The sequence below is a fragment of the Cetorhinus maximus genome, chromosome 19 (genome assembly GCF_964194155.1).
Source record: "Cetorhinus maximus chromosome 19, sCetMax3.hap1.1, whole genome shotgun sequence".
Taxonomy (NCBI): Eukaryota; Metazoa; Chordata; class Chondrichthyes; order Lamniformes; family Cetorhinidae; genus Cetorhinus; species Cetorhinus maximus.
Genome location: NC_135897.1, coordinates 49,116,818 through 49,129,175, shown reverse-complemented (window position 1 = coordinate 49,129,175; position 12,358 = coordinate 49,116,818). Strand labels below are relative to the sequence as shown.

The window sequence follows — 12,358 nt, the reverse complement described above, 5'->3', positions numbered from 1 at the left end:
TACAAAGTGAAAAGTTGTGGACCCCTGCGGAACTCCACTAGTCACCGGCCGCCATCCTGAGAAGGACCCCCCTAATCCCCACTCTCTGCCTCCTGCCAGACAGCCAATCTTCTATCTATGCTAGTACCTTGCCTCTAACACCATGGGCTCTTATCTTACTGAGCAGCCTCCTGTGCGGCACCTTGTCAAAGGCCTTCTGGAAGTCCAAGTAGATAACATCCATTGGCTCTCCTTTGTCTAACCTACTCGTTACCTCCTCAAAGAATTCTAACAGATTTTCAGGCATGACCTCCCCTTGATGAAACCATGCTGACTTTGCCCTATTTTACCATGCACTTCCAAGTATTCTGAAATCTCATCCTTAATAATGGACTCTAAAATCTTACCAACAGCCGAGGTCAGGCTAATCAGCCTGTAATTTCCCATCTTTTGCCTCACTCCCTTCTTAAACAGGGGGGTTACATTAGTGATTTTCCAGTCCTCTGGGACCTCCCTGACTCCAGTGATTCCTGAAAGATCACCAATAACGCCTCCACTATCTCCTTCAGAACTCCGTGGTGTAATCCATCTGGCCCAGGTGATTTATCCACCTTCAGACCTTTCAGTTTTCCTAGCACCTTCTCCTTTGTAATGGCCACCATACTCACCTCCGCTCCCCAACTCTCGAACTTTGGGGATGTTACTAGTGTCTTCCACCATGAAGACTGACGCAAAGTACCTATCCAGTTCCTCCGCCATTTCTTTGTTCCCCACTACTACTTCTCCAGCATCATTTTCCAGCGGCCCAATGTCCACTTCTGCCTCTCTCTTACCCTTTATATATCTAAAAAACTCTTGCAATCTGCTTTTATATTACTGGCTAGTTTACCCTCATATTTAATCTTCTCCCTCCTTATTTCTTTTTTAGTTGTCCTCTGTTGATCTTTGTAGGCTTACCAATCCCTTGGCTTCCCACTGCTCTTCGCCGCATTGTATGCTTTCCCTTTAGCTTTTATGCTGTCCCTAACTTCCCTTGCCAGCCATGGTTGCCTCGTCCTCCCTTTAGTATGCTGCTTCTTCCTAGGAATGAATTTTTGCTGTGTCTCCCAAATTACTCCCAGAAACTCCTATTGCTGTTCCACTGTCTTTCCTGCTAGGCTCATCTCCCAGTCAATTCTGGCCAGCTCCTCCCTCATGCCTCTGTAGTTGCCTTTATTCAACTGTAATACCGTTACATCTGATTCCAGCTTTTATCAAATCTGTCTTATCAAATCTGCCTCATTACACATCACTAAATCTAGAATTGCCTGTTCCCTAGTGGGCTCCACCACAAGCTGCTCCAAAAAGCCATCTCGCAGACATTCCACAAATTCCTTTTCTTGGGATCCACTACCAACCGGATTTTCCCAGTCTACCTGCATATTGAAATCCCCCATGATCACCGTAACCTTGCCTTTCTTACACGCCTTTTCTATCTCCTGGTGTATCTTGTGCCCCACATCCTGACTACTGTTCGGAGGCCTGTACATAACTCCCATTATGGTTTTTTTACCTTTGCGGTTCCTCAACTCTACCCACACAGATTCTACATCATCTGACCCTACATCGTGTCTTGCTATCGATTTAGTTTCATTTCTTACTAACAAAGAAGCCCCACCCCCTCTGCCAACCTGCCTATCTTTTCGATAGGATGTATATCCTTGGATATTTAGCTCCCAGTCCTGATCCCCTTGCAGCCATGTGTCCATGATGCCCACCACATCATACCTGCCAATTTCAATCTGCGCCACAAGCTCATTTACCTTATTTCGTATACTGCGTGCATTCAGATACAACACCTTCAGTCCTGTATTTCCCATCCCCCTTCTCATTGTCGTCCCTTTATCTGATGTGCTTGAAGTTAGATTCCTAGCCCTTTCCAAACACTCTGTCCTATTTTGTGTTCTGAAGACTTTAATAGCCTCTCCTGGGCTCTCCTTTCTTTTCAGTTTTTTCATAATTTTCCATGAAGTTGAATCCACCCCCCCCACATGCTAACCCGCTGCTTTGTTTCCCATTAGTCGTACTTCTTGGAGTTTTACCTTTCCCTTCCCTCCCACTTTCTACTTTAAAGTCCTGTTGACCACCCTATTTACCCTTTTCGCTAGAACATTGGTCCCAGATCGGTTCAGGTGGAGACCGTCCCAACGGTACAGATCCCTCCTGTTCCAATACTGATGCCAGTGCCCCATGAAATCGAACCCCTCTTTCCCGCACCACTCCTTTAGCCACGTGTTTACTTCCCTTATTCTCGCGTCCCTATGCCAATTTGCATGTGGCTCGGGTAATAATCCAGAGATATATTTGAGGACCTGTTCTTTAATTAGTTCCTAGTTCCTGATAATCTCCAAACAGGTCCTCTTTCCTAGTCTTACCTATGTTATTTGTCCCGACGTGGACCACAACAACTGGATCCTCCCCCTCCCTCTCCAATATCCTTTCAAGCCGGTCAGAGATGTCCCTCACCCTGGCACCGGGCAGGCAACATACCATGCAGGACTCTCGATCCTGCTTACAAAGGAAGTTATCAATTCCCCTAATTATAGAATCTCCTACAACTACCACTTGTCTCTTTGCTCCCCCCTCTTGAATGGCCTCCTGTGCCATGGTGCCATGGTCAGCTGGCTCATCCTCCCTACAGCCCTCTTCCTCATCCATACAGGGAGCAAGTACCTCGTACCTGTTGGACAAGGTCAAGAGCTGAAGCTCCTCTGTTCCTGAACACAGGATCCCTCTACCTGCCTCACTTGCAGTAACACCCTGCTGACCCTGACCATTGACCGAATTGGAGGTACTTAATCTACTGGCGTGACCGCCTTCTGAAATAAAGTGCCCAGGTTACTCTCCCCGCTCCCGGATGTGCTGCAGCGTCTGGAGCTCGGACTCCAGCTCATCAATTCTGAGCCAGAGTTCCTGCAGCAACCAACACTTGCTGCAGATGTGGTCACTGCGGCTCACAATGGGATCTGCCAGCTCCCACATCAAGACGGTTGAAAATGCTTCAGCTTCATCATTTGCACTGACATGCTGGTCTCTCCCATCTTTGAGGATCGGGATGTTCGTGCAGCCTCTTCCTCCTGTTAGTTTAATTGGGCACCACCATTCATAACTAGATATGGGAGGACTGCAGGTTTTTTTATTCCATCCACTGGTTGGTGGCAGAAGGAAAAACAAACAAAACCCATACCACTGCCTATACTATAGCATACTGTTCTGCTGTTTAACATGCATATGTCCCGTGATATAGCATCACTGGGTTAAAAATTAATCATTTTTAATTACACCCAGTGATGCTCCTGACGTGCTCTTCTACAAACAAGGTGGATGCTGTGGCTTAATGGTAAACATACAGTGAGGGTTATGTCGAGACTATGAGATCACAGATCATGCTGAAATACAATCCTGCTGCTGATGGCCCACAGCGCCTCATGGATGCCCAGTTCTGAGCTGTTAAATATGTTCTGAATCAATCCCATTTAGTAGGGTGGTTGTGTCACACAGCACAGGGGATGCCATCAGTGTGAAGACAGGACTTATCCCCAACAAAGACTGTGGCAGTGGTCACTGCCAATACTGTCATGGACAAATGCATCGGCAGCAAATGAATTGCCAAGGACAAGATAAAGTAGGTTAATCCCTCATGATGGTTCCTTCATTTGCCACAGGCCCAATCTGGCACATATGTCCTTCAAGACTCAAACAGCATTGGTGCTGCCAAGGTCACTCTTGGTTGATGCACAGTGAAGTCCCACACCCAACGTACATTGTGTCCTCATTACCCTCAGTGTATCTTCCTAGTAGTATTCAACATGGAGGAATACTGATTCATCAATTGAGAGATCTGTAGGTGATAATCAGGTTTCCTTGCCCATGTTTATCCTGATGGGATAAGATTTCATGGAATCCAGAGTCATGAGCTTTGAAGGAGAGCTCTGAAAAAAAGAGTCATACGGACTCGAAGCGTTTCTCTCTCCACAGATGCTGCTAGACCTGCTGAGTTTTTCCAGCATTTTCTGTTTTCGTTTCAGATTTCCAGCATCCGCAGTATTTTGCTTTTATCCCATTGACTCGAGTTTTGCTAGGACTCCTTGTGCCATACTCAGTCAAATGCTGCCCTGATGTCAAGGGCAGTCACTCTCACCTGACCTCAGGAGTTCAGCTCTTTTGTCCATGTTTGGACCAAGGCTATAATGAGGTCAGGAGCAGAGTGGCCCTGACAGAACCCAAAATGAGCGTCAGTGAGCAGGTTATTGCTGAGTAAGTGCCGCTTGATAGCACTGTCAACAACACCTTCCATCGCTGATGACTGAGTGGACTGATGGGGCAGTAATGGGCCAATTGGATTAATCCTGCTTTTTGAGGACAGGACATACTTGGGCAATTTTCCATATTGCCGGTTAGATGCCAATGTTGTAGCTGTACTGGAATAGCTTGGCTAGGGATGTGGCTTGTTCTGGGGCACAAGTCTTCAGAACTATTGCCTGAATGTTGTCAGGGCCATAGCCTTTGCAGTGCCTTCAGCCATTTCCTTATATCACATGGATATTACTTGCAATGCAGTAATCAACTTGTCAAATGTGTGGTTTCTTTCCCCACACATCCCCACCCAAATAGTATTTAATTTATTGGTGAAACTCAGTGAAAAGGCAACCCGTTCCTAATGGTCAACCATCTCAAATTGAGCACAAAACTAAAAATCAAGTTTCTTCATCAAGACGACTGGAGCCCGGAGAGAAAATAAAACCCACAATGTTTTGTCCCAAAGTTGAGATATGAAAAACTTCAAATTGTACGTTAATAAATCTTCCATTTTTCCTCCAAAAGATACTGACTGTCTTAAATTGCAATCATACAGATACAGCCCATAGACACACATCAAATTGCACAGCCAGCTGTCCTTCATAAAGGAAGCCTTGTCAGCTAGCATTGGGTTTGATCCTGTCTTCACCTGACAACTGAATGGCAGTCAACAAGGAACTTTTCCCCCTTCCCTGGACAAGAGGCCAAATGCAGCAACCCCTACTGAAATCAAATAGCACAGACTGAAAATTTAATCAGGAAATTTCTAGTCTTTATGGACTCTCAAGGAATACTAGTCCATTCCTTTACTTACTAGACCATTGGGACAGCCAAATGGTTTACTTTACAAGAAACTTCAATACTTACATATTTTTGGATTATGCCACCTATACTGTGGTTTTCAGACCAGTTCAAAATAAGTTCTTCAAGGTCAGTCTATGGGAAGAAACAAAATAAAATACCACTTAGAAGTGCTATAAAGCAATTACATTAAATATCTCAATATAACTTCAAATTGCCCAACATTAAAATTCATCTGCAAATGTGACATGGTCACTAGACCTTACATCCTTTTCAATAGAGCCTCATGAGAACCAGATACAATTTCCCTATTTTAAGAGATAGGGCCTGCAACATGGAATTACTCTTTTCCAAAGAGGGCAGCTTCAATGTGAGCTGTACATACACAAACAAGCATTGAAAAGTAATCACGATTCAAACTGGAGTGTGAAAAATGTCAACAGTGAAACTGATTTCAAACATTTATTTCAGGAATCATGATCAGGATTAAGTACTTGAGATTTTAGAAAACCCCTTGACAAAGGGCTGCACAAAAGGCGACAAAAATGAGGTTGAATCACATGATATACGCAGGTAGATTCTTGATTAAATAAGAAATGGAGTGCATTGCCTTAGACAGGTAGTCAAATGGCAATGGTTTTGCTGTTTGGGGGGTGGAGAGAAACAGGCAGGTGGAAGTGGCAGTAGTCGCTAATTGGGCCTCTATATAACAAAAATCTTTTAACCTATAGATAAAAGCAAGACAGAATACAGCTTTGTCAGTCTGTAAGTGAGGCATAAAATATGCCTTAACTAATGGGACCAGTTACCAAAAAAAAACCTCAGTGCTTTACAGAGCCACTTTCTGACATTACCAACTATGTGCTGTAGTTAAAAAAAAAGGGGTTTATGTTGGCTGCTTTAGAAGATGACAGAGGCAAAGATAGTGATGACGCTTGTTACAAATAAAGTTTACAAGGTGGTTATATTTTGGGACTCGCTTTAATTTAGGGTAAAATGGAAGAATGAAGGGGCTCATGTGAACTGTTTTGAATTCTGCCCAACAAGAAGCTTGGGTAGCTTGTTTGTTAAAGGCAGGAGCCCAGGCTGTTTTGCTACGAAGAAGGTGTAAGATGTTCACAGTGGATGACAGTGGAGAGGCACTGGAGGATGATGGGGTGGTCAACCATGTGAATACATTGCAGACAGGTTGAGACCTTTATCACTCTCTCGAAAGGATGGAATCTGTGACTTGATAAAAGACATGGGAGGCAGAGAAGGGAAATTGGGTGGTCAGCAGTTTACTGGAAATAAGGTCAAGGGAACAGGAGGTAGGTCTCATAGACAAGATGAGCTCAGAGCATGCCAGGGGGGGATAGGAGAGAAATTAGAGAACACCACAAGTTCAAGGCTAAGGTAGTGGGGAAGCTTAGGAGGAACTACAGCCTGGGGGCTAGAAGTAATCAAGGTAGATGTTCAAATGGTCTCAATTTTCGTCAGTCCGGTTGGGGGGGCGGCTGCTATGGTCAATGGTTGGGGAGTAACATGAAGGGAGAGATTAAAGGAGGATAGGAGGGAAGTGAACTCGAGAGCATGATAGATTGAGATAGAGGCTGAAAATCACAAGGATAAGAAATGCGGAGTCCAGAGGCCAAGTTAGGAAAGTAATGAAAATATCTCAAATAGAATTTTTTCAAAATCTGGATGGACAGTAGAGAGCAAGGATTACAAATGAGAAGTGAGAGATACAACAAGGCAAGACACTCAAGAGGAGGAAGTGCTAGAATGGGACATGGAGTTGACGGATCCACTGGCAGAATCCACAAGATCCATACTCTGTCAGGCAAGTTGGGCAGGGAAGAGATTGGCAAGATTGGAAACTTGTGGGTATATCAGGCAGCAAGGTTGGCAAAAGAGTAGGATGGACTAGTTGGGATTGCAACCTGTCAAGAGCCGCAATGGCCCTTCGGAGAATGACAAGAGGAACAGGGAAGCTGTAGGTTTACTCAAGGAGACAAGCTCTGGGATGGCGACAGGAGAGTAGGAAAGACCAAGGAATACTGAAGGGTTGGTGAGGATGCAGTGGAAAACAGAGCACCTGAGAAAGAAGAAATGAATGGAGGCACAATGACAGGAGGGAGAGGTCTAGATAGATTAAAGAGAAAAGTAGGGTGTGACATGGGGGAAATTGAAAACTATGGACTCTTGTCTGGAGCAGCTGTCAAAATGCACAGGCGAATGGACACAGAAAACATTGGCCTCATTGCATAGAAATTAGTATACATAGAACCTGGTAGTAAAATGGGAGATAGGAAACAATTTGGAGGGAGTCAGAAGTAGTGGTCAGATAAAGCCAACATTAGGTAGGGTGGAGTCGGCACGGAGCATTAACAAACCATTGTCCAAGTTCGAGACAGGTGTGGCAGAGGAGTGCAGTCCAAAAGCTATCTGAAGCATAAAGAATCAAAGAAAGCACTGATAGGGGTATTTATGAAAGAATAAAAAGGTCCAGGAAATGTGCAGAATTAGTTGTAGGGCAGGAAAATAATGGCAAAGTTCAAGGTCCAGGAGCAGCAGAGTGTACTTCAGCTTAGAAAGTGAATCACTGGCCAGGAACAGATTGTAGCTGAAACTGAAAAACCAGTATAACCCAGTATTCCAATCACTGCAGGGAATAGCAGTGGTGGGGGAAAGGGATGTAAGCTAACCAAAATATCACCAAAGTTATTTAAACTGGTGATATTTTAACAGAATAACAGATCAAAGACAGCTGAGTGACAGCACGGAAGTTCAGCCTTGGTGTCCAAAGTCCAAGAATTGGGACGTCAAATCTCAGCAACAATACAGGTACGAAAACCAGAAGCAAATGAACTCCCCAGAAGCCAACTGTCCAGGAGCCATCTCAACGCACAGCCCACTAAACTTTCCCATCCTCAGCCAAACTCTTTCACAATGTTGTCCCATTGCAACCGCCCATCTGCAATTCCAGCCCAAATGTTTCAATTACTGCCTTTCAGTTAAGTCAAATTTCTTTCTCTCAACGTCCCCACCCCCCCAACTCACATTCTCAACTCAGACTTTTTTTTCTTCATCGACCTCTTCCAGGCATGCCTCACTGGCTCTCAACCACATCCCACAGCTTAAATCACACAAGAGATCCAATATAAAATCTGATTTTGATCTAAAATCTGATATAAAATCTGTCCAATAGAGGACAACTAAAAAAGAAATAAGGAGGGAGAAGATTAAATATGAGGGTAAACTAGCCAGTAATATAAAAGAAGATTGTAAGAGTTTTTTTTAGATATATAAAGGGTAAGAGAGAGGCAAAAGTGGACAATGGGCCGCTGGAAAATGACGCTGGAGAAGTAGTAGTGGGGAACAAAGAAATGGCGGAGGAACTGAATAGGTACTTTGCGTCAGTCTTCACAGTGGAAGACACGAGTGACATCCCCAAAGTTCAAGAGAGCCGGGGGGCAGAGGTGAGTATAGTGGCCATTACCAAGGAGAAGATGCTAGGAAAACTGATAGGTCTGAAGGTGGATAAATCACCTGGACCAGATGGATTACACCCCAGAGTTCTGAAGGAGATAGCTGAAGAGATAGTGGAGGCGTTAGTGGCGATCTTTCAGGAATCACTGGAGTCAGGGAGGGTCCCAGAGGACTGGAAAATTGCTAATGTAATCTCCCGGTTTAAGAAGGGAATGAGGCAAAGGACGGGAAATTACAGGCCGATTAACCTGACCTCAGTCGTTTGTAAGATTTTAGAGTCCATTATTAAGGATGAGATTTCAGAATACTTGGAAGTGCATGGTAAAATAGGGCAAAGTCAGCATGGTTTCATCAAGGGGAGGTCATGCCTGACAAATCTGTTAGAATTCTTTGAGGAGGTAACAAGTAGGTTAGACAAAGGAGAGCCAATGGATGTTATCTACTTGGACTTCCAGAAGGCCTTTGACAAGGTGCCGCACAGGAGGCTGCTCAGTAAGATAAGAGCCCATGGTGTTAGAGGCAAGGTACTAGCATGGATAGAAGATTGGCTGTCTGGCAGGAGGCAGAGAGTGGGGATAAGGGGTTCCTTCTCAGGATGGCGGCCGGTGACTAGTGGAGTTCCGCAGCGGTCAGTGTTGGGACCACAACTTTTCACTTTATACATTAATGATCTAGATGAAGGAACTGAGGGCATTCTGGCTAAGTTTGCCGATGATACAAAGATAGGTGGAGGGACAGGTAGTATTGAGGAGGCGGGGAGGCTGCAGAAGGATTTGGACAGGTTAGAAGAATGGGCAAAGAAGTGGCAGACGGAATACAACGTGGGGAAGTGTGAGGTCATGCATTTTGGTAGGAAGAGTAGAGGCATAGACTATTTTCTAAATGGGGAGAGAATTCAGAAATCTGGAGTGCAAAGGGACTTGGGAGTCCTAGTCCAGGATTCTCTTAAGGTTAACTTGCAGGTTGAGTCGGTAGTTAGGAAGGCAAATGCAATATTGGCATTTATTTCGAGAGGACTAGAATATAAAAGCAGGGATGTGCTGCTGAGGCTTTTATAAGGCTCTGGTCAGACCACATTTAGAATATTGTGAGCAATTTTGGGCCCCGTATCCCAGGAAGGATGTGCTGGCCCTGGAGAGGGTCCAGAGGAGGTTCACGAGAATGATCCCAGGAATGAAATGCTTAACATATGAGGAACGTTTGAGGACTCTGGGTCTATACTCGATGGAGTTTAGTAGGATGAGAGGGGATCTGATTGAAACTTACAGAATACTGAAAGGCTTGGATAGAGTGGACGTGGGGAAGATGTTTCCATTAGGAGAGACTAGGACCCGAGAGCACAGCCTCAGAGTAAAGGGAAGACCTTTTAGAACAGAGATGAGGAGAAACTTCTTTAGCCAGAGAGTGGAAAATCTATGGAATTCATTGCTACAGAAGGCTGTGGAGGCCAGGTCATTGAGTGTATTTAAGACCGAGATAGATAGGTTCTTGATTGGTAAGGGGATCAAAGGTTACGGGGAGAAGGCGGGAGAATGGGGTTGAGAAACTTATATATGAATGGCAGAGCAGACTTGATGGGCCAAATGGCATAATTTCTGCTCCTATGTCTTATAGTCTTATGATTTCAAGAAGCCTATTTCAATTTATGGAAAATAAGGTCAAGCAGCTTTACAGAATCACCACATTAACAATTATTGAAATGTTCCAAGTGTTTTCACAGGTATCCCTGAAAAGTTAACAGGCATAAAAGATTTTCAGTCCATGAACATTTGTGCCTACTCACCATCTACAATACATGCTCAAATTAAAGATGATAAACAGCAAAAAATAAGATCCACCTGCTGGCCACCACTTGAAATTTGCAAAGGGCACATATATTTCCAAATGCAAAATAAGCATAATTTTCATCTGGATATTTATTAATTGGATTCAGTCATGATGCAGTGGTGAACAAGAGACTGCGTTTTAATTTGCTATTTTCTGCCTCCCAAGTTCACATCAGTACACTACAGCCATTCTGCCAAAAGACTATTTCTTGTATAAACTTTCTATGGATTAGTTTCCTCATCTAAAACCTGAGCATGTCTTATAAAATATTTCCCTATTCTCTCTACTGCATTCTACCACCATGATCTGATACCAAAACAAGATTAAGAATACAGATGTATTTAAAGTAGCTCAAATAAGTTTCAAGATAAAACATACTTCTAAAACTTACAGAAGTAATGCTAGTCAACTGATTTTCAAAATTTTCCCCATGCCCTGGGAATTGCTACCTCATTCATAACCGTGCTGTCTTAGTATTTTCTATACAACAGTTTACTTACCTTAATTTTCGTGTGCACATCCAAAATATCTGGAATACTGCCAAAAATTGTTTTTATTTCTTCTTGAGCAAGAATAGGCCCTCCAAGTTGACCTTCTTTTTCCAAAGGAACCTTAAATAACTGAAAGTATAGACAAGTCAAATATCTCAAAAAAAAATCCGGCCAGTGTGTTGAATTTATGATATGTTTACAATTGGGCAGAAGGAACAGAAAATGCACCATCAGAAGTGCGGAATCTGCTTTGCATTAATATTGATAGCAACTGGATTCACTTCACAGATATTGTAATCCACCATTAAACTCACATACACCCAGTTACTATGGTCATACAACCCATAAACCTGTCTTTACTCTGCTTCAGAATAGGTGAGCCAAATCGGAAGCTTGTGCTTTAAATAGAACACATTAACTAGTCAATGTTCCTTCAAGAGTCACAATGCCAAAAAGTTCTGGATTCTCCAAGGAAACTTGGAGTATTTGGTCGAAAGTTACTAACTCCACTGAGAAGATAACCAGAAGCCACTTTTGTACCCAACATGCAACTGTATCATATTAAATCTTCCACTGGATACCAAGTTTAGCAGTCAAAGCAAATTATGACTTGAATAGAAGCATAATCCTAAAAGGGAGTTCCAATACCACCAAAAATTCGTAACAGATTTCTATACTAGGAAAAAATAAGCTAACTTTGGAAAGAATGTGCAGTTATACAGCACTTATTATGACCTCAGGATGTCCCAAAGTGGTTTAAAGCCAGTAATATAATACGATGTCTGAAGTATAGTCATTGCTGCAGTTAAATTGAGCACAGCAAGATAATGAGTGTATAAATCAATTTACTATGTTGGTTGAGAGATAAATATTAGCTAGGACACCAGAATACTCCTGCTCTTTGAATAGTGCCATTGGATCTTTCACATATACTCGAGAGAGTAAACAAGGCTTCAGTTTAACACCTAATACAACAGGTGGAACAGTGGTTCCTCAATTTTGCACTGAAATGCCAGCTTAGATTATGTGCTCTAGTCTCTGGAGCAGGAATTAAACCCAGGGGCTTCTGACTCAGAAAAGAGTGCTATAAATAAGACTGACACCCAATAGAGCAATATCTGAAGTTATTATTGTCCTTTGACAAACTGTGTTACTTCTTGTGAGTCATTAACAAAAAACATTAACAAAATATGTGACTGCCAATTCTGTATCAAGCAAGGTAGAATGTAAAACAAAAACAGAATTACCTGGAAAAACTCAGCAGGTCTGGCAGCATCGGTGGAGAAGAAAAGAGTCGACGTTTCGGGTCCACACGACCCTTCAACAGAACTGAAGTATAGTTAGGAGAGGGGTGAAATATAAGCTGGTTTAAGGTGGGGGGGCGGGGGGAGAGAAGTTGAGGGTGGGGTGGTTGTAGGGACAAGCAAGTAGTGATAGGAGCAGATTATCAA

General features: G+C 43.3%; 1 protein-coding gene across 2 annotated transcripts in view; it reads right to left on the bottom strand.

The window, feature by feature from the left end:
• Positions 1-12,358, bottom strand: part of ect2 (epithelial cell transforming 2) — an 84,440-nt gene that overhangs the window by 33,343 nt on the left and 38,739 nt on the right. For both annotated transcript variants that reach the window (XM_078563820.1, XM_078563818.1), the window contains exons 12-13: positions 10,917-11,036; positions 5,185-5,253 (exon numbers count right to left, since the gene is read on the bottom strand). In XM_078563820.1, coding sequence (XP_078419946.1) covers positions 5,185-5,253; positions 10,917-11,036 — 189 coding nt within the window. The remainder of the gene's footprint in view (positions 1-5,184; positions 5,254-10,916; positions 11,037-12,358) is intronic.